At 43.8% G+C, this 23,108-nt stretch overlaps 1 protein-coding gene across 4 annotated transcripts in view; it reads left to right on the top strand.

The window, feature by feature from the left end:
* Positions 1-23,108, top strand: part of jakmip2 (janus kinase and microtubule interacting protein 2) — a 280,290-nt gene that overhangs the window by 233,143 nt on the left and 24,039 nt on the right. For all 4 annotated transcript variants that reach the window (XM_072591148.1, XM_072591149.1, XM_072591150.1 and 1 more), the window contains 2 exons: positions 5,732-5,785; positions 11,532-11,597. In XM_072591148.1, coding sequence (XP_072447249.1) covers positions 5,732-5,785; positions 11,532-11,597 — 120 coding nt within the window. The remainder of the gene's footprint in view (positions 1-5,731; positions 5,786-11,531; positions 11,598-23,108) is intronic.

The raw sequence follows: 23,108 nt of genomic DNA, 5'->3' as shown, positions 1-23,108 counted from the left end.
AGAACACCTAAATCCAACCCTAACGTGCTCAATTGTGAGCATCCTGTTTTGTGAAGAACGTTGAGGGCTTCAAGAGATTACAAAGTGTGGTCCCAAAGATGAGGAGGTTCAGTCATAGGGTCATCCAGCACGGAAACAGACCCTGCGGTCCCACCAGTGTATGCCGGCCATAATCCCAAACTTAACTCACCCCACCTGGCTGCCCTTGACCCACACATCCCTCCAAATATTTCCTATTCATGTACTTATCCAAATGTCTTCTAAACATTGTAACTGTTCCTGCATCCACCACTTCCTCAGGAAGGCACAGGTGGCATGGTGGCTCATTGCTTAGCACTGCTGCCTCACAGTGTCAGGGACCCAGTTTCGATTCCATCCTCGGGTGACTGGCTGTGTGGAGTTTGCACATTCTCCCTGTGTCTGCATGGGTTTCCTCCCACAGTCCAAAGATGTGGAGGTTAGGGTGGATTGGCCATGCTAAATTGCCCATAGTGTTCAGGGATTGTTAGTTAGGGGTGAATGTACTGGAATAGATTTAGGTGGGATATTCTTCAGAGGGCCTGTGTGTTGGGCCAAAGGGTCTGTTTCCACACTGTAGAGATTCTGTGATCGAAGTTCATTCCACACATGAACCACTGTCTGTATAAAATGTTGCACCTCATGTCTTTTTAAAATCTTTCTCCCCTCACCTTAAAGATATGCCCCCATTCTTGAAATGGCCCATGCCTAGTTAAAAGACCTTGGCCATTCATTTTATTTATGTTCCTCATGACTTTATAAACCTCTATAAGTAACCCCTCAACTTCTGATGCTCCAGTGAAAACAGTCCCAGCCTAGCCAGCCACTCCTTATAACTCAACCCCTCCATAACCAGCAACATCCTGATAAATCTTTCCTGAACCCTCCCCAGCTTAATAATATCCTTCCTATAACCGAACGACCAAAATTGCACACAGTACTCTGGAACAGGCCTCACCAACATCCAGTACAACCTCAACATGACATCCCAACTCTTATATTTAAAAATCTGAGCAATGAAAACAAGCATGCTAAACACCTTCTTAACTACCCTGTCTATCTGTGATGAAAACTTCAAAGAATTGTGTACCTGAACCCCTAAGTCTCTCTGTTCTACAACACTACCCAAGGCCTTACTTTTAATTCATGATATGGAGGAGCTGGCGTTGGACTGGGGTGGGCCAAGTTAAAAATCACACAGCTCTTGGTTCTAGTGCATACGGTTTATTTGGAAGTGAAAGCTTTCGGAGCGCTGCTCCTTCATCAGGTAGCTGTGGGACAGGACCTGTTTAATAAACAAATAAACCTGTTGGACCATAACCTGTTGTGTGATTTTTAACTTTACATTTAATTGTGTAAGTTGTGCCCTTGTTTGTTTTACCACGGAGAAACTGGAGAAGCTAAAGTTGTTCATATAACGAGATGAAAAGGCCAAAGAGTGAATTTGATAGTGTTCCAAATTACAAAGAATTTTTGACAGGATCATGGAAGTTGAAAATGTTTCGGTGGTAAAAGGGTCTGTAATCAGAGAATGCTAACAAAATGTCTTGGATGAAAGAACCATTGGCAACATTAGGAAGCAAATTTTTTACATAGCAACTTGATATAATTTGGAACGCACTTTGTGATAATGCGGTGGAAGATGATTCAATAGAAAGAGAACTTGAATCAATACCCCAGAGGACAGAAGTCTACAAGCCCATGGGGAAAGCTAATTGGATAGCTCAGTCTAAGAGCCAGAACAGGGAGGAAGGTTACCATCTGTGACCAGCGTGAGAGGTCACCTAGCCTGCATTACATTGGGTTAGTAAGAATGGCAGCTATGTGTCATTGTCATTGAACTGTGAAACAGAACAGTATGAAGGGGAAGAGAGCAGTGTCATGGGATGAATTTTAGATTAATGCAGCTGGCAGCTGACGCACGCAATGATGGGTCCTGTGCCATAATTAGTTAAGATTATGTAGTTCCATGTCAGACTCCTGCCAGATTACTAACAATTTGGGCCCATTCACGAGCAGAAACCTATCTGCCATCCTTGCACACTAGTCTGGTAAGGAATTATAAGACACAACCATTGGACAGCCACCTGGCGTTCTGCCCAGTCATTCTCAAAATTTAATAAACATATCTCAACTGTGAGGCTACATGTCGTTCTGTCTCACCAACATACCTTAGAATAATTAAATTAGATGTACATTCTGCTTGGTATCAAGCTTGTATTTAAATGCTATTCATGGACACATCCATTAATAATTGGATATTATCAAAAAATAAACCTTAGCTACAACTATGATTTTAAGTGTTCTTGACAGACACTTGTAGTGACTACCTTGCGATGAATTATGACACTCCCTGAATTTTGGATAGCCCACAAGACTCTGAAGCATGTGGAGATTTGGTGAACTGATCTATCTCTGTTGAAAAGTGTGGTGCTTCCTCATGAATGACCTATGCCCGAAATGTCAATTCTCCTGCTCCTCAGATGCTGCCTGACCTGCTGTGCTTTTCTAGCACCGCACTCTTTGACCTCCAGCATCTGCAGTCCTCACTTTCTCCTTATCTGTCTCTGTTCCCTAGCAGAATGAACCTATATCTCTCTCTGCACCAACCCCTCCCCTCAGTGTTCTAATCATGTTGTACTGCTGCAAATCGGTGAACCCAGCTATCCTGACTATGTTCTATTTCCAGATTCTGAGCATTGATAGGGTAAAATGATCAAGGCTTAATCTCAGCAGACTCAGTTAAAAATATTCTTTTAACTGCTGATTATAACAGGAAACATGCAACTCTTGTTCCCTTCAACTTCAATTGGCTACTCACTGTAACATACTTTAGTTTCAAGCATTATTCTCCCAGACAGTCCCTCTAAGAAATATGTTATTATCTGTTAGGCTGACAGAGTCTGTCCTCTGTGATTTTTGCAAGTCACTTTCTCTGTCCCTAAGTACACATTTCCGATGGTACAAAGATCTTACCTATGACAATGATTGGTACTATCCCCTCCCACCACACCAACCTCCGAATCTTGTGTTGATTCCACACTCAAGAGTTCATGAGTAACTCATTAATATCTATAAATGTTTTAGAGTCATAGAGATGGACAACATGAAACAGACCCTTCAGTCAAATTTGTCCATGTTGATTAAATTAATCCAGTCCTATTAACCTGCATTTGGCCCATATCCTTCTAAACCTTTTTTATTCATGTACCCACCCAGATGCCTTTTAAATATTGTAATTGTACCAGCCTCCACCAGTTCCTCTGGCAGCTCGTTTCAAGCACGTACCACCCTCTGTGTGAAAAAGTTGCCCCCTAGGGATTTGTTGTAGAAAAGTCTCAGAATTATCGGGTTAGTGGGTAGTTTGCCTGCTAAAGCAGTTTTCAGAATCCCATTCCCAAAAGACATGGGGTAGCTAATCCAAATGTATTGGAATCATGGCTGCTCTTTGGAATCATTTTGTGATCAGTTGGCCACATGGATTCAGAGACAATTAGGTCAATCCCATCAACACATGTTATTCTGTGATTTGTTTGCACTGACTGTTTCTTGCTTAACATATTTAGAGAGTCAATCCATCATTGCCTATGTCTTTGAATAATTTTTGTTTCATCTTCCAGCTTACTATCAAAGTCGTGTGGGTTCCTATAATACAAAAACACAGCCAATTTTAATGATTGTCAATTTATGAACTGCCTTTGTAGTATCGCCATTTGACCCTTTAATGTTGGTTCCCTTTAAGTTAAATGTGCTCTTGCTGAAGGCCAACTGTGATGTCTCTGGTTGCAATTTTTCTATCCTTTGATGTAGTTTGCACTCGTTTTGGAGTTTGTGATGTCTCTGTTGTCATGACTGCTCTTGTGACTTGGAACCAAGCGAGAAAGGTAATTAAGGAAGTGGTGTCAAATTTTTAATATCTCACCAAAGGCTTCCAGTTCTGCAGAAGTATCACAGATGGTGATTTTATAAACCCCTACAGCAACACACAGTTTGTGCAACTTTAGATTGCAATATTGATAGTTTAAGAGGTAATGATTGAAAATATAAAATCATTTACAGATGTTTAATTTTCTTTTTTATCAATTAAGTTTGTCCTTGTCAAAAAGTAGAGCAGAGGGTGGCATGGTGGCTCAGTGGTTAGCTCTGCTGCCTCACAGCACCAGGGGCGCTGGTTCTATTCCCACCTCAGTCTGCAAGGGTTTCCTCCCACATGTTAGGTCATTTGGTAATGCTAAATTGCTCATAGTGTTTAGGGATGTGTAAGGTGAGGTGCTTTAGCCAAGGGCAAATGTAGAGTAGTAGGGGGGCGTGTCTGGGTGGGTTACTTTTCAGAGGATCATTGTGGACTTGTTGGGCCAAATGGCCTGTTCCACACTACAGGGATTCTATGAACACAGTTCCTTTGTCATAGCACTTAGTACTTCATGCAAAAAGGGTTCACTTTAGAATTCAAAGTAATTCTGCAGAAAAATATACAGTCCACTTTGGACGCAGTGATGACCAAATGATCAGTTTTTCAGAGTGTGATTTGAGGGGTGAATGTTGGTATGTCATTGAGAGAACCAAGGCATTTTTCGCGTAGGGTATCCAAACAACTTTACAATGAGTCACGGAACAATGTTACCTTCAGCAATACAGTATGCCCTGAGTAACTTGGAGTCTGTAAGGGCCGCAGATGCTGGAAGTCAGAGTCGACAGATGAGAGACTGGAAGAGCACAGCAGGTCAGACAGTATCTGAGTCCTGATGAAGGGTTTCAGGCTAAAACATTGAAGTTCTCTGAGTTAACCCACTTCAGTGTTATCTTAGATTCTGAGTGCAAGTGTTGGGCTGATACTTATGCCCAGACTTCTGGTGTGTAGGAAGAGTGCTCCCAAAGCACCAAGGCTCAAAATCCCCGTTTGCGGTGTCATTGACTGTGTAGAAATAATGTGTTCGATGGAAAGTAAGGCTGTTCTGCATTTTGTCCCCAGTGTCAATCTCCAAAGGGATCTTCTCACATCTCCTCCTGTCAAACACGGTTGTAACCATTCTAAGGCTGAGAATTAGAGTCAAAATATGGATATCATGTGTTCTGTGACTCTGAGTCACAAGGAGTTGACTGCCAACAGATTTTTATCGCACTAGTCCAGCCAAGTCCAGGGCCATGCTGTCAGCCCACCTTAATATTGGGTTCTCAAATTCACAAATATTCTGTATATGACAATTTTAAAAATGTTATCTCTATCCCAACTGCGGTCTCTTCAGGTGGAATGGAGGTTAATACCTGCACATTCTTGTGCAGTTCAGTATTTTGGAAGATATTCTCATGACCTAGACACCAGCAAATTCTGTTTCCAGAGCCTGCTTCATGTAATAACCAAGACAGTTCACAGGAGCATTGTCAAACAAAGTGTGACACAGAGTCGCATAATGAGTTCTTGGGTCAGATGATCAGGAGAGAGAGGTTATATAGAGGGTCTTATAGAGGGGAAGTAAGTTGGAGAATGAAAGAGCCAGAGATGTTAGGCAGATTATAATCAGGATGCACCAGAGACCACAATGTTACACTATCCACCTCTCCATATTCACACCACCCGTCCCACAGCAAGCCACCTGTTCAATTTACTCTGTGGAATGCCTCCAACAAAATATTCCTGTTACATGAATGTTATTTGGTTCATGCTTTGTCACAATTAAACTAATAAACATCTTTGGGATGATTTATTTCACAGGATGTCTCCATTCATGAGCTCATTAAACAGCTGGACATACTGGGAGACAATGGGGTAAGTGTTGTCTTTCTCTCAGCATTTTCTAATTTTAGTGAAATCTTTTTACAGCAACTTCACTATTTGGGCTCTCTTTATGATTGAATGAGCCAGTCATTCCTCGACTTTATTAGAACGCAAACTTACATTTCATTGGTATCAACCCCTGAGAAATAACTCCGTAGAGGCCAGTATCCTGTCACCACCCTTTACTTACACGTGCGCAGTAGTTGACACAGGTCTGTCTTCCTCAGAGCCAGCTGTCAGGGTGATCAGAACCTCCAACGTTCCTGTTTATATCTGCCAGACAGGGGTCCCTGATTGGACCATGTTAACAGCTCCAGTCTGAGAACTCATCTTCTATGAGTTCCGCCTGACTGACCTCATTACAATCACACACCCTGATTCATAGAACATAGAACATAGAACATAGAAGAATACAGCGCAGTACAGGCCCTTCGGCCCTCGATGTTGCGCCGATCAAAGCCCACCTAACCTACACTAACCCACTATCCTCCATATACCTATCCAATGCCCGCTTAAATACCCATAAAGAGGGAGAGTCCACCACTGCTACTGGCAGGGCATTCCATGAACTTACGACTCGCTGAGTGAAGAACCTACCCCTAACATCAGTCCTATATCTAGCCCCCCTTAATTTAAAGCTATGCCCCCTTGTAATAGCTGACTCCATATGTGGAAAAAGGTTCTCACTGTCAACCCTATCTAACCCCCTAATCATCTTGTACACCTCTATCAAGTCACCCCTAAACCTTCTTTTCTCCAATGAAAACAACCCCAAGTGCCTCAGCCTTTCCTCATAGGATCTTCCTACCATACCAGGCAACATCCTGGTAAACTTCCTCTGCACCCGTTCCAGTGCCTCCACATCCTTCCTATAGTATGGCGACCAAAACTGCACACAATATTCCAGATGCGGCCGCACCAGAGTCTTATACAACTGCAGCATGACCTCAGGACTCCGGAACTCAATTCCTCTACCAATAAAAGCCAGTATGCCATATGCCTTCTTCACTGCACTATTTACCTGGGTGGCAACTTTCAGAGATCTGTGTACATGGACACCAAGATCCCTCTGCTCTTCCACACTACCAAGTATCCAACCATTAGCCCAGTACCCCATCTTTTTGTTACTCTTACCAAAGTGAATCACCTCACACTTAGCTACATTGAACTCCATTTGCCACCTTTCTGCCCAGCTCTGCAGCTTCTCTATATCCCGCTGTAACCTGCCACATCCTTCCTCACTGTCTACAACTCCTCCGACTTTCGTATCATCCGCAAACTTGCTCACCCAACCTTCTAACCCTTCCTCCAGGTCATTTATAAAAATGACAAACAGCAATGGTCCCAAAACAGATCCTTGCGGAACACCGCTAGTGACGGCACTCCAAGATGAACCTTTGCCATCAACTACTACCCTCTGTCTTCTTCCAGCCAGCCAATTCCTAATCCAAACCTCCAACGCACCCTCAATGCCATATCTCTGTATTTTCTGCAGTAGCCTACCATGGGGGACCTTATCAAATGCCTTACTAAAATCCATATATACCACATCTACCGCTTTCCCCTCATCTACCTCCTTAGTCACCTTCTCAAAGAATTCAATAAGGTTTGTGAGGCACAACCTGCCCTTCACAAAACCGATTCATTGCTCAGTTGGTCCATAACATAGTCACAAGACGTGGACACCTCCTGCTCCTCTGAGCTGCGCAACTATAGAAAGTGTTTTTTTACCAACTCTTCTCATTAACAGCATACGATGTGTGCAGATGTCACAGAGACTCATAGAGATGTACAGCACGGAAACAGACCCTTTGATCCAATTCGTCCATGCCGACCAGATATCCCAACCTAATGTATGCCCATTTGCCACCATTTATCCCAGATCCCTTTGAACCCTTCCTATTCATATAATGCCTTTTAAATGTTATAATTGTACCAGCCTCCACCACTTCCTCTGGCAACTCATTGCATTACTCCCACCATGCTCTCTGCAAAAACATTGCCCCTCAGGCCCCTTTTAAATCTTTCCATTTTCATCTTAAATCTATGCCCTTTAGTTTTGGACTGCTCCACTCTGGGGAAAAATATCTTGTCTATTTTTCCTATCCGTGTCCCTCATGATTTTATAAACCTCTGTAAGGTTACCTCTCAGCCTCCGACGCTCCAGGGAAAACAGCTCTAGCCGATTCAGCCTCTCCCTATAGCTCAAACCCTCCAACCCCAGCAACATCCTTGTAAATCTTTTCTGAACCCTTTCAAGTTTCACAACATCCTTCCAATAAGAGGGAGACTAGAATTGCACACAGTATTCCAAAAGTGGCCTAACCAATGTCCTGTACAGTTGCAACATGACCTCCCAACTCCTCCACTGTATCAGATGTAAACCAGGTCAAACCTGTAAGTGACGCACTCCATGGATAGCCTGTCGACATTTTTAGGCAAAGGCTAGTAAGACTCAGAACAACTTGTCTTCAGATTCCTTTTAGTCCAGGCTGCCAGCTGACCACTTCAGTTGAGAAAATGACAATTGCTGACCTGAATGGTGTATGGGACCATGGTTTTCATTCTGAATGGGCCTGGCGAAAACTGCCAGTTCAGCTGCCCAACAGCTGATATAGGGTGGAGTAAAGGTGTAAAGGAACCTAGCCTTCAGTCACAGTGAAGGTGGTAGGTCAATGCCCACTCTGCACCAGTGTGAGCGAATCTGAAGCTTTACTGTTGTCTGAAGAAGAGTTGATTCTAAATAAAAACAAGGTCAGAAGTCACACAACCCCAGGTTATAGTGCAACAGATTTATTTGGAATCACAAGCTTTCAGAGCATTGCCCCTTCATCACGTGATTTCACCTGATGAAGGGACAGTGCTCTGAAAGCTTGTGATTCCAAATGAGCCTGTTGGATTATAACCCGGTGTTGTGTGACTTCTGACCTTGTCCACCCCAGTTCAACACCAGCACCTCCAAATCAGGGAAAAATATAACAGCTTTCCCTTGGCAAGTCAGCCAATTGATTGGATAGGCTATTATTTTAATATTCAAATTGATTTGGGTCTCCCACCTTTGGGTCTCTTGTTGCCAACAGAGTTGGAAGGAGCCTGGTTTTCCAGTTGCTCTCCAGAAACCAGATTAAAGTGAAGAGGGTTCATTCCTGCAGGCCCATCCCATTTCCTTTCCCGTGAGGAAGTGTTGGATTTTTTCTGTGGATGCCTCACTCTGCGATGGGTGCAGGAATGACCTCTCCCACATTGTGTGTTTCCCTGCACCAGTGGGTGGGCAAGATGGGGCCTTCAGTTGGCAGCCAAGGGTTACCTGTGAGTGAGGCAGGAAGAGGCCTTGGCTGGATTATTTTGCCTTCGCTACTGGACAAGACCTGACAAGTTATTACACTGCCAATGGAAAAGTGCTCTGAAAGCTAATGCTACCACATAGAACTGTTGGACTATAACCTTGTTTTATGTGAATTTTAACATTGTCCACCCCAGTCCAACACCAGGTCCTCCACGCAATGGAAAGGTGCTGAATGTGTTTGTGCGTCTGCATGAGAGAGAGAATCTATACCTTTCCACTTCTTGCACTGTGCCTGAATAGAATAGAATAGAATTCCTATAGTGTGGAAACAGGCCCTTCTGCCCAACAAGCCCACACCGACCCTCCGAAGAGTAACCCACCCAGACCCATTCCCCCTATCCTATTACTCTACTTTTCCCCTGAATAATGGCCCTAATCTACAAATCCCTGAACACTATGGGCAATTTAGCATGGCGAATCCATCCAAACCTGCACATCTTTGGATTGTGAGAGGAAAACGAAGCACCCGGAAGAAACCCACGCAGACGCGGGGAGAATGTGCAAACTCCACACAGACAGTGTAGAGTTTGCACATTCTCCCCGTATCAGTGTAGGGTTTCCGCTGGGTGCTCCAGTTCCCTCCCACAATCCAAAGATGTGCAGGTTTGGGTGGATTGGCCATGTTAAATTGCCCCATAGTGCCCAGGGACGTGCAGGCAAGGTGAATTAGTTATGGGAAATGCAAGGTTACAGAATAAGGCTGGGTTTGATGCTCCTCAGAAAGTCAGTGTGGACTTGATGGGCTGAATGGCCAGCTTCCCCCCACCCTCCCGCCCCACCATAGGGATGCGATGAAGTTAGGAAATGGAGGAGTGGAGACAAAAACCAGTGATCTCCCCTGCATCACTTATACCTTGTGCTGTTGCATGCAGACAGGAACACATAGGCTTTGTTTAAACTGATGCACACATCAGACAAAACTTCATCGGCTGCACGCAATACTTTCTGAAAGGGAAATGCATCATTAGCTGGTTGCAACATATGATTAAGAATCATCATCACAGTGCCAACTGTTTTGTTCTGTGGCTACACCCTGCAAATTTAATTTCCTCCTTCAGCATTAGCTGTGACAGGATTTCAATATCCCAGCTGGCAGCAGCACACATGGAAATGCTCGAAAGGAAAATCCAGGTCACATTTTCATTGTCAATTCATTCTTCGTCAAGGAATTGTCAGCTGACAGCCAACAGGTGACTACCAGCGACTAACTCAGTGATTAGCACTGCTGTCTCACAACACCAGGGACCCGGGTTTGATTCCAGCCTCGGGCGACAGTCCTTTTGACTCCCGAGAGTATATCCACGATCTCCATGACACAGGTCAGGAGTGGGACAGGACGCTCACCATTTGCCTGGATGGGTTCAACTCCAACAGCATTCAAGAAACAGAGTTTTAAAGCAATGTACTTAATCGGCGACCAATCCTCCACTTAAAACATTCACTCCCTCTGCTACTTCTGCACAGAAGCTGCAGTGTGTACCATGTACAAGCTGCAGTAACCCTACAGTGTAGAAGCAGGCCAGTCAAACATGGTGTCCACACTGACCCCAGAAGAGCATCCCACCTTGACCCACCCACTATCCTATCCCTGCATTTTTCATGGCCCAACCATCCAGCCCTGGGCACCACAGGACAATTTAGCACAGCCAATCCACCGAACCCGTACATCTTTGGAAACCAGAGCGAACTCACGCAGACACTGGGAGAATGTGCAAGCTCCACACAGACAGTTGCCCGAGGCCAGAACCAAACCTGGGTCCCTAGCGCTGTGAGGCAGCAGTGCTAACAACTGAGCCACCATATATTGCTTATCAAGACTCCATTGACATATCCTGCAAACCCAAAACCTCTACCTAGTTGGACAGGGAGAGCAGGCGCACAAGAACACAATTACATGTTGGTTCCTCTCCAAGTCACTCACACACATTTCTGACTTGGATCTATAGCACTGTTCTTCCACTGTCACTGAGCGAAAATCCTGAATATTCCTTTCCGATGGCAATGTTGATGTACATGCAACAATCCCATGGACCTCTACAGTTCCAGGAGGCAGGTCACATCTTCTGAATGTGGAGGTGCTGGTGTTGGACTGGGGTGGACAAAGTTAAAATTCACACAACACCAGGTTATAGTCCAACAGGTTTGTTTGGAAGTATGAGCTTTCAGGGTGCTGCTCTTTCATCAGGTGGTTAGTCTAGCTAGAAAGCTTGTACTTCCAAATAAACCTGGTGTTGTGTGATTTTCAAAATCTTTTGGAGGCCAAATAGAGATGGGCAACAAAAGTTGACCTTGCTTGTGATTCACATACCACATGAAAGAATAAACAAATCTCTCTGTACAATGCCTGTATTTCTCCATAAGTCAACATTTATTTTTAATTTTATTTTCTAGAATCTGAGAAACGAGGAGCAAGTGGCAATTATCCAGGCGAGCACGGTGCTGTCTCTGGCAGAAAAGGTAGAGTTGGATCATTATTTAAGGACTAATCCTCTGAGGAAATGACATCTTAAATAAGCATGGAAAGATCCTGCAATGTGTTGTGCCTAGACAATGAGCAAAATCGCTCAGGAAACTTGACAAGTTGCAAGCTCAAAGCCGTGAGAATCTAAGATATTGTGTCTTTAGCTGAAGAAGAATGCTTTGCTGATGCAGTAAAAGTTAATTGGACTGATTTAATGGGATGGTGTAAGGAGAGGCTGAATTGTTTAGTGTTCCTAAGTTTGGAAGATTGAGGGGGTGAATCTCATCGAGAAATTCTAATAGGACTTGAAGGTTAGATACATGAAGGACGCTCCTGATAGTGAGAGAGGCCAGTAGCAGTGGTCACAGTGTAAGGATATGGGATAAACCATTTATAACTGAGATGTGAAATTTCCTAACCCAGAGGGTCTGTGGATTTCGTTTCCACAGAAAGTAATCAAGGCCAAAACATTGAATAATTTCAAGGTGATGTTGGATTTGACAGTTAGCCCAATAAAGGAACAAAGGCACAGGCTAATGGGTTGGACAATCAGCCATGATCAAAATGAATGGCAGAGCAGGATCAAAGGGCAGAATGGCCCACTCCTCATATTTTCCATGTCTCTACATTATTCCACCCCTAAAAATCATCTCCAATTTCTAAGGCAAAGTCTCTGGTTAGGCAAGTAGACAGTCAATGCTTGCTTGTAGTTAGGAGTAATGTAGTGCTCCAGCCCTCCCAGTAGGGAGTAGCACTCACAGGAAGCACATAGTAAATTGTCAGCACTAAGCTTGTGGCCTGTAATTCCATCTTCATTGAGTTCTGCTCATTATCTAAGTCAAAAAGTGAGAAAAAGCACAGCTGATCAGGCAACATCCGAGGAGCCAGAGAGTCATCTGTCCTGTTCCTCAGATGCTACCTGACCTGCTGTGTTTTTCCAGCACCACACCTTTTAACTCTGTTCTCTAGCATCTGCAGTCCTCACTTTCCCCCTGCTCATACCTAACTGTTCAGTTAATTCAGTTGATGAGATGCTGAGGAAGCAGTGCTAAATAATGATGGCAATGCTGTGGTAAAGTCCTCACTAAGTCTGAATTCTCTTCAATTTGACATTAAAGTCCAAAAATCTAAGTTTGGCATCAAAGAGATCTCTGTGTTAGCCTGCCTCAATATTTCTTTCTGACCCTCCAGCTGGGTGTTTAAGATGCAGCTGACCATACACTATCTGAATGTGAAGTGGAGCACTTATCAGTCTCTGGATAAAAACGTTAAACATTGATATGAAAACATTGGTTTATCTGAAATGTTGTTGACCTCGTACTCATGTACAATAAGCACCTTTAAGCTGTCATCACAAATCTGAGCCATAAATCTGAATTTTCCTGAATAAATAATAACTCCATGGCCTTGCCCTAGTATCCACATGGAAGTCTGTGTTTGCCCTCCTTGGTCAAGTCCCTATCCCACTCACCACCTTCCATTCACCTTCATCTTTCTTGGCCCCATATTTTGGAACACTCTCTCAATCTCTCTGTATGTCTCTCCCTTTCTCGCTTGCTATCTCTCACTCTTGTCTTCTCTCTCTCTTTTCACCCTCTTTCATTCTCTCTCTGTCACTTTGCACTCCTTCCCTTCCAATCTCATCTTCTCTTTGAGTTTGCCAAATAACCATCAACTCTAACTTTCTGCGTGTTAACCCAAACTTGCCATTTCCATTCCATAAACTTCTTCAAAGAAAAATAACATCTCAGGCAAGAGATGACCATCTGTTCATTTTGTCAGCCGGTCAATTGGAAGGGTACGGTAATGATTTTTCTTGGGGGAGTGGCTATCACAGCTACTGGTGCAGGTTCAGGAAAGGAAGGCATCGCTAATGATTCTTTGGCTACAATTACACATGAGAGAGGACATGAGAGAGACCCAGATACATGGCAATGGGAGGAGGAGGTTGGTGTGGCCAACTGTGTCTGACTGCAGACAGGCCAGGCAGGGCCATGAAGGAACCATTAGGAGATTGTCTGTGACTTTGTAAGGACTGTTTTGACTCTATGCCAAGGTTGGGGAAACGTAATTGGAAACATTCAAATATTGAGTTGTGAGAAAGATGGGAACAGATTTGCAAGGCAACAACACATTCAAGGACATTGTAGAAGGAAGGCGAGTTGAGGATGGGACATTACTTGGAAGGATGTTAGGGGTCCAGGGTTGGATTTCTAGAAGAGTTGTCATGACAAATTTAAAAGCTAACTCTTGAAGCCATTAACAATGTCAACTCCCGTACAGGCCAGGAGGGGAGGATGGGTGATCAGCACTTTACTGGGAATAGGATCAAGAGGACAGGTGGTGGGTCTCATGATGAGCTCAGAGAGGGTATGAAGGGAAATAGGAGAGAAACGGGAGAAAGATTCAAGTTCAGAGCTTGGAAAGGGACAGGTGATAGAGCATGTTTGGCCAGGCAGGCTGTGGAAGTGAGAGATGGCTAATTTACAGATTGGCCTCAATTTGGTGGCAAGACTCTCCTCACCCCTACTTTTGGAGGTGGGGGGTTCAGGGGGAAGGGTCTGAAAATACAATCTGCAATTGAGAAAGTAAGAAGGAGATTATCCAAAATAACGCACAGGTTTGGCACTCCGTTCGTTCACTTCGATCTGGCGGTGAATGACTTTTCCAGATGTTCACCTTGACCTTTGAATTTTGCATCCCTGGGTGTAAGGGGGGCAGCAATAGAGGTCAGACCAGATTGAATGGCTAGAGTGAAAGAGGGTACTGGTTTCATAGAATCCCTGCAGTGTGGAAACAGGCCATTTGGCCCAAGTCCACTCTGAATGTCTGAAGAGCATCCCACCCTGACTCAGCCTGCTACCCTTTCCCTGTAACCCTGCATTTCCCATGGCTAATCCTACAGTTAGTAAGTTTGCAGATGACACCAAATTTGGAGGTGTAGTGGACAGCGAAGAGGGTTATCTCAGATTACAACAGGATCTTGAACCAGATGAGCCAATGGGCTGAGAAGTGGCAGATGGAGTTTAATTCAGATAAATGCGAGGTGCTGCATTTTGAGAAAGCAAATCTTAGCAGGACTTATACACTTAATGGTAAGGTCCTAAGGAGTGTTGCTAAACAAAGAGACCTTGGATTGCAGGTTCATAGCTCCTTGAAAGTGGAGTCGCAGGTAGGTAGGATAGTGAAGAAGGCATTTGGTATGCTTTCCCTTATTGGTCAGAGTATTGAGCACAAGAGTTGGGAGGTCATGTTGCGACTGTACAGGACATTGGTTAGGCCACTGTTGGAATTTTGCGTATAATTCTGGTCTCCTTCCTATCAGAAAGATGTTGTGAAACTTGAACGGATTCAGAAAAGGTGTACAAGGATGTTGCCAGGGTTGGAGGATTTGAGCTTTAGGGAGAGGCTGAACAGGCTGGGGCTGTTTTCCCTGGAGCGTTGGAGGCTGAGGGGTGACCTTATGGAGGGGCATGGATAAGGTAAATAGGCAAAGTCTTTTCCCTGGGGTCGGGGAATCCAGAACTAGAGGGCATAGGTTTAGGGTGAGAGGGGAGAGATATAAAAGTGACCTACGGAGTAACTTTTTCACACAGAGGGTGGTACGTGTATGGAATGAGCTGCAAGAGGAAGCGGTGGAGGCTGGTACAATTGCAACATTTAAGAGGCATTTGGATGGGTATAGGAATAGGAAGGGTTTGGAGGGATATAGGCCGGGTGCTGGCAGGTGGGACTAGATTGGGTTGGGATATCTGGTCGGCATGGATGGATTGAACCGAAGGGTCTGTTTCCGTGCAGTACATCTCTATGACTCTGTGACTCTATCCCTAGACACTATGGGCAATCTAGCATGACCAATCCACCTAAACTAGAGGATACCCACACAGATGCAGGGAGAACTTGTAAACTCCACACAGATGGTCACCTGAGGCTGGAATTGAACCTGAGTCCCTAGTGAAGCAGCAGTGCTAACCACTGACCCATTGTGCCACCCCAACAGGGATGTTTCAATGGGGACTAGAACCTCATTGGTGGAAGTGTGGGTGCTGAGTAACTGGGATTGTGGTGGACATACTGGTGGAGGTTAGAAAGTTTGGACTTTAGAAATGCATTTGTCAGGGAATTGTCAGTTGTTTTTTCCCAGAACGGGTACAGAAGAAGGAGGTAGGGTTAGAGTGTAGATAGTGAGTTTTGAGAAGATTTGTAGTCCAGGTTGAGGTTTTGGATGTCAGTTTGCTCGCTGAGCTACCAGGTTCATTTCCAGACGTTTTGTTACTCTACTAGGTAACATCTTCAGTGGGCCTCAGGTGAAGCAATTCTGAAAATTCCTGCTTTCTATTTATACGTTTGGATTTCTTTGGGTTGGTGATATCGTTTCCTGTGGTGATGTTATTTCCTGTGGTGAAGTCACTTCCTGTTCCTTTTCTCAGGGTCTAGGATGTAGATGTATGGAATAGTGAACAGTCTGAGGAAGTGCTCAGAGCTTTCACCCTGTAAGAAAGTGAGGACTGCAGATGCTGGAGATCAGAGTTGAGGAGTGTGGTGCTGGAAAAGCAAGGCAGGTCAGGCAGCATCTAAGGAGCAGGAGAATCGACGTTTCGGGCATAAGCCTTCATGATGAGATCCAGCTTCATCACTCTTAAGCTTACACCCTGTTCACTTTTATTTCATATGAACAACATCAGCAAGACAGCTTATAAGAGACTAATTATCTTGTTCATCTCTTCCACCTGCTGTGGTTGAACCTCATTCTTATATATCCTGTCCATTGTAGAAGGAAGTAAACTGATTGAACACTTTGATCTTTAGAACCCTTCTATTAACTTGTTGCTTTGTTTCTCTCTTCAAGAAAATCAGCCTAAATGGACACAAGCTTTGAACAAATATCTACTGGGTGCATATATTTTGTGATTACTTTAACACATGTTTTTACTATGAAAGAGGAATTATATCCTCACATGTACGAGATGACATAGCAAGCAATATTGTGTGTGCATCTTCCTTTGATCAAGAGATTAAGGAAATATCTCAGTGTAGAATTTGAGTGACCAACCATAAATCAATTCCTTTCAACCACATATAAATCAAAAAATTTTATAAATACTGTAGTTCCAGTCTCTCATTTATTAAGTCAGCAACCCAAATGGCATTTTGTGAAAATTTGGCTCTTCTATTCCATTTTTTGTATGGAACTCCAGAGTTGTTATTTTCAAATGCAAATTGTTTAATTTAATTTTTTGTACGTTTCAAGCTATTTTCTGGGAATAACAAACCTAATTGATTGGCAGCTTTCATGGTGCTCCAGCAGTCAGGGTTAATGAGAAGTTAAGGATGTGGTGCTCTCTAGTGGCTGTAGTATAGAATTGGCAACAACTCTCTCTCTCTCTCTCTCTCTCTCTCCCTCCCCCTCCCTCCCTGTCTCTCTCTGTTTCTCTCTCTCTCTCTCTCTCTATCTCTCTCTCTGTTTTTCTCTCTCTCTCTCTATCTGTCTCTCTCTCTCTGTTGTTGTCTCTGTCTGTCTCTGTATCTGCCTCTCCCCCTTTCTCTTGCCCTCTCTCTTTCTCTCTCTCGCTTTCTCTATCTGTCTCTCTGTCTCTGTCTCTCTCTCTGTTGTTGTCTCTGTCTGACTCTGTATCTGCCTCTCCCCCTTTCTCTTTCCCTCTCTCTCTTTCTCTTTCCCTCTCTCTCTTTCTCTCTCTCTCTTTCTGTCTCTCTTTCTCTCTCTCACTCTCTGCCTCTCTCTCTTTTTCTCTCTCTCTTTCTCTCTCTCTCTCTGCTTCATGTTGGCACTTTATGAACACTTTCAGAGTGTACCTGAACTAGACTTGTCAATTCCTGGAGGATCCATTGCATGTCCTCTCTCTGCTAACCTAGTCAAAAGAAAGAAACATTTTTCTCAATTTTCAACATTTTTAATCAGTCATAAACTTTGTTTCTAAGCCCCAAACATCCCCAAGGTGCTACTTTCTGCGCTTGTATGTCACTTTCTCCCTCTTTACTGAACAATGCGAGAACAGATGGTTGTTATCTAAGACCAAGTGCTCTTTGCAAATTTTGAATTCAGAACTTTGGATGTTTTCATCCAGCAGTTTATCAGGTTCCCTGCCCAGCAGTCTCATTAATGTTCCCTTCTTAAAGGGATCCAGCTGTAAGCTATAGCTCCAGTACTCTCTGCTAAAAGATGGCTTGAGCCTTAAATTGAGTTTCTGACGAGGGCTGCCTTTCATGCAAGCCCAGAGAAATGAGAAATAAGAAATAACTTTGTAAACATGGAAGTGGTGTCAGTAATTGCTTGTCTTGGCAACCTAGCCTATTATGAAGGTTAGTACAATGCAGGCATTAATGTGGAAAAGACATGTGCAAGCAATTATCCATCCACAACAAATAAACAGTTTGGATTAATAACTGGAAAACACAATAGTGCTCAGCAGCAAATCTAAAGTAATTTCGGAAGTGGGAACCAGCAGGCACTGCACATAAGTCAACGTTTGTTCAAATAATCGAAAACAGAAAAGAGACTTTGGAACATAGAAGCATAGAAAACACAATCAGAAGTAGGCGTTCAGCCCATCAAGTTTTCTCTGCCATTCAGTGTGTTCATGGCTAATCCTTGATCTCAGTTGTTAAAATTTCCCCCACACCTGGATTACAACTCAACCTTAGGTGAAATTCATAGAATCCCTACAGTGTGGAAACAGAATATTTGGCCCAATGCTGAAGAGCATCCCACCTAGACCCAAGCCCCTACCCTATATTTTCCATGTCTAACCTTCACATCCCTGGACTGTGGGAGGAAACCAGAGCACCCGGAGGAAACCCGCACAGACACAGGGAGAATGTGCAGACTCCACACAGACAGTCGCCTTGAGGCTGGGATTGAACCCAGGTCCCTGACACTTAGAGGCAGTAATGCTAACCACTGAGACACCATGCCACCCCTTTTCAGGTTCAGACAGGACACCCCAAATTGTCAAATTCCCAGGTGATGTTGCTGTTCTTGGTTAGTCGCCCACCCTTTGGTGGCAACAAAGTTGATTTAGAAAACATCCCTTTCCTTGTGGATAACAGACCCAAGTGAAGTTATATTTTAAACAGAGCCAGTTTGACCAGGTTTGCTTAAGTTAACAAAACTGAAAATATGTTGCTGGAAAAGCGCAGCAGGTCAGGCAGCATCCGAGGAGCAGGAGAATAGACGTCTCAGGCATGAGACCTTCTTTAGGAATCCAGCATCTGCAGTCCTCACTTTCTCCTTAAATTAACATAAGGCTGAGTTTACTAATTACAAAATATGAGAAGAAATGATAATGCATACACACAGAGTAGAAATATGGATTGGTTTTGGGTGGCACAGTGGCTTGCACAGCTGCCTCACAGCACTCGGGACCTGGGTTTGATTCCAGCCTCGGGCGACTGTCTGTGTGGAGTTTACACATTCTCCCAGTGTCTATGTGGGTTTCCTCCGGGTGCTCTGGTTTCCTCCCACAGTCCAAAAATGTGCAGGTTAGGCTGGATTGGCCATGGGAAATTGCCCCATAGTGTTCAGGGTAAGTGGGTTAGCGAGGGGAAATGCAGGGCTATAGGGAGGGGGCAGGATGCTCTTGAAGGGGTTAGTGTGAATTCAGTGGGTCATATGGCCTGCTTTTGCTCGGTAGGGATTTTGTTCTATAAAAAGTGTTAAAAGTACAACTCAGTCTCTGAATTGTTCATGAACAGCACACAGGTGGTGATGTGCTGCTATTGAATGATATCAGTGGTATTGTCATTGGCTGTTGAGGCATCGATTTCAAGATTTTTGGTCTGATGGATTAGCGGATATTCTATTGTCCTTTTGACAGTGACCAAATTCAGAGTGAGACAGAGAGAGAGGGAGAGTTTTTCTCGCTCTTGACTGCTGTGCAGGGGTGGTTAAAATGGTTTCTCTCAATACTGTGGTATTCAGAGCATTTGAGACTAGACCCACCAGTATGTCTGGCTAATGGTGTATGCTGACTAATATCGCAGTTGGTTTCAAACCCTTTTATTTTAACCTTATTCTTGGAGGGTAAAACAAAAGCATCTCTGAGCGATAGCTTACTGCTGACGTGGAGGTTAATCCACATCGCTCCCCCCCCCACCCACCCAACCCACCTCGCTATCACTTCTTGTAATGTCTGTTATTTCACTGACATGCTACTTCTGGAACATTCCATTGACTTCACACACAACTGTGCCAGACGGTCACTCCACTTGCATCACAGTATTTGTTCTTTCTGTGGGCAAAAAAAAGTTGATTTGGAATAAAATGTTAAAAATGTCTTGTAAATTCCTTGGGACTCTGACTCATCTTCCAGATGATCTGGGAATCTATATATTTTTTTGATTATATACTTAGTGGCTTGGCCTCCACAGATCCCTGTGATGGAGAATTCCTCAGCTTTCACCACCCTCTGAGAGAAGGTATTTCTCCTCATCTGAATCCGAAATGATCTATCCCGTCTCCTGAGGATGTGCTTCCATGTACTGGAACCCCCCCCACCCCTCCCCCCCCCCCACCAAGGGAAAGTGATGCCTGCATCTGTCAGAAATATATCCACTTTAGTGATATCCTGTCTAATCTTTCTTAATCCTAGTGAATGCAGACTCCTATGATGGTCCTGCCATTGCAGGAGTCAGTGTGGTGAACCACACACTCTGAGGCAAGTATATCCTTTCTTGGGTAAACAAGCCAAAAATGCATGCAATACTCCAAGTGTGGTCTCACCAAAGGCCTGCAGAGCTGCAGCAAGATATTTCTCCTCCTGTGTTCAAATGCTCATGACTGAGATGACATATGAATAGAATTTCATAGAATCCCTACAGTGTGGAAACAGGCCATTTGACCCAACAGGACCCGGCAAGGTGGCTCAGTGGTTAGCACTGCTGTCTCACAGCAACAGAGTCCCAGGTTCAATTCCAGCCTCTGGCGACTGTCTGTGTGGAGTTTGCACATTCTCCCTGTGTCTGTGTGAGTTTCTTCTAGGTGCTCCAGTTTCCTCCCACAGTCCAAAGATACGCAGGTCAGGTGAATTGGCCATGCTAAATTGCCCGTAGTGTTAGGTGCATTAGCCAGAGGGAAATGGTCTAGGAGGGTCGGTGTGGACTTGTTGGGCTGAAAGACCTGTTTCCACACTGTAGGGAATCTAATCAAGTCCGCACCAACCCTCTGAAGAGTAACCCACCCAGATCCATTCCCCCTATCCTAATGCTCTACATTTACCCCTGACTAATGCACCTAACCTGAACACTTTCAGCAATTTACCTAACCTGCACATCTTTGGATTGTGGGAGGAAACCTACACAGACACTGGGAGAACATGCAAACTCCACACAGTTGCCCAAGGATGGAATCGAACCCAGGTGTCTGGCACTGTGAGGCACCAGTGCTAGCCACTGAGCCACCATGCCACCCATAGAAATATGTGTCCAATGCAAGGAATATCTACAGTGGGTTTAGTGCTGCCAGGATGATTGGTGATGATATTACTTACTCTAACAGATCTTTTGCTCCAACCTGACCCAGTCTGTTCCTTATCAATTTAGGAAATTGTTATTAAAGGAATGGCACAACCTTTCCTACCCCATCACCAGCCCCACAACCCCTTTGCCCCTTACAGATCAAGTGATTCAGGCAATTCGATTCACCGTTTATGGAAAGGCATTGGCTAAACCATCATATGACACTTTAATGTCAATCACATCATCACCCTTGTGTGTGCTTGTTTGTATTGGAAGTTCAGTGATGTAAGATCACTGGACAGATAGATAAGACAGTACTCTGTCACTCAACCAAGGTAAAGGACTTCCTGCACCCTGCACCCTCCATTATCGTTTCTGACAATTCATTCTGAGTGACATTGAGAAAAACATTTTGACATTTATCTGAAATGTTCACGATTGTAAATTGAATTTAAGCCACTATGTCTCATTGCCATGTTGTAATTTGAGGTGATGGAGTGTGTTATGATCAGATGAGGAATGGCCAAATACTTAGTGCCCTCTTCTCCCTCTCCTCAGTTAACCGCATCAGTTTTCTTTTGTTTGAAAGGATGGCATTTGCAAAATGAGTGAATGTTTAACTATTGATATTCTGTGATGTTTTAAAAATGTCATTTTATTATACTTAATGCATACAAAATATTTAAAAAAACACTTTGACTTTCACACACTTGCTTAAAGATTACATGATTCCATATTATTGCAGAGTGGGGACAATAAATTAAGTAATTTAGAGTCTTGTAAAACTAAACAGGTATCTATAACGTTATGACTTAGCTGTCTTAGGCTGAATTTGTTGCTGCTTTCACTCACTGGTTTGAACTATCTTTAACATTTTTCTCCATGGTACTCTGAGAATTAAAATCAACAGCTTGGGTTCAAGACTTAAAACCTGGATGGAGAGATAGAGAGAGAGAGAAAAGGAACCAATCATGGTATTGTTATATCGTCAGAGCTGCTGCTTGTCTACTTCTGCAGAGGAAGCAGATGCTTAAAGCACTCAAGGGTAGCATTTCAAATGACCTTAGGCCATCAGGAACAGCTCCTTCCCTTTCGTTATTAGACCGAGGAATGGATTCAAATAATGCTGCTCTTGCTAATGTTGATCTTGCCAAGAGAACACCCCGTGCAATGTCACCTGTGTGCCCTAAGTTTTTTTTCCCATTCTATGATCTATATGCCCTTGCTTACTATGATCTGCCTGTACTGCTCATAAACAAAGCTTTTCACTGTACTTATGTACACGTGACAATAAATCAAATCAAATCCGGAACACTACTAAATCTGGTGTGACCATCCCCTTGTTGACTCGTAGGCAGACAGTTTCAGAGAACCTACCTGGCAATGCTCTAAAAGTTCTGTACCCTTCTGACAATGACTCGTCTGCTTTATTTCAATCTGTATGCAAATTTGACTTTCCCATAACAATCACTTTGCAGCATATTGATTAATCTGAGCATTTGTATGAGCGATCATTTCACAGTAATTGCTATGCCACCTTGCACGGCTCCTACACTCTTAAGTCCATTTCTATGTCTTTATTCAGCCCATAAAGACTACACTGACTGCTTACTTTATTACATTATTTATACGTGGAACATGGATGTCACTGGCCAGGCCAATATTGATTGCCCATCCCGAGTTGCTGTTGAGAAGGTGGTGGTTTAGTTGCATTCTTGAACCACTAAAGTCCACATGCTGTTGGTAGACCTATAATGTCCGTAGGGATGGAATTCCAGGATTTTAACCCACAATGCTAAAGGAACAGTAATATATTCCCAAGCCAGAATGATGAATGACTTGGAGGGAAACTTGCAGGTGTTGGTGTTCCCATGTATCTGCTGCCCTCATCCTTCTGCATGGAACTGGTCATGGGTTTGGAAGGTGATGTTGAAGGATCTTTGCTGAATCTCTGCATTGGTGGAGGGAGTGGATGGTTTGTCCTGGATAGTGTCAAGCTTCTTGAGTGTTGTTGGGGCTATACCCATCCAGGA

The sequence above is a fragment of the Chiloscyllium punctatum genome, chromosome 20 (assembly GCF_047496795.1).
Source record: "Chiloscyllium punctatum isolate Juve2018m chromosome 20, sChiPun1.3, whole genome shotgun sequence".
Lineage (NCBI taxonomy): Eukaryota > Metazoa > Chordata > Chondrichthyes > Orectolobiformes > Hemiscylliidae > Chiloscyllium > Chiloscyllium punctatum.
This window is presented reverse-complemented; position numbering and strand designations above follow the sequence as displayed.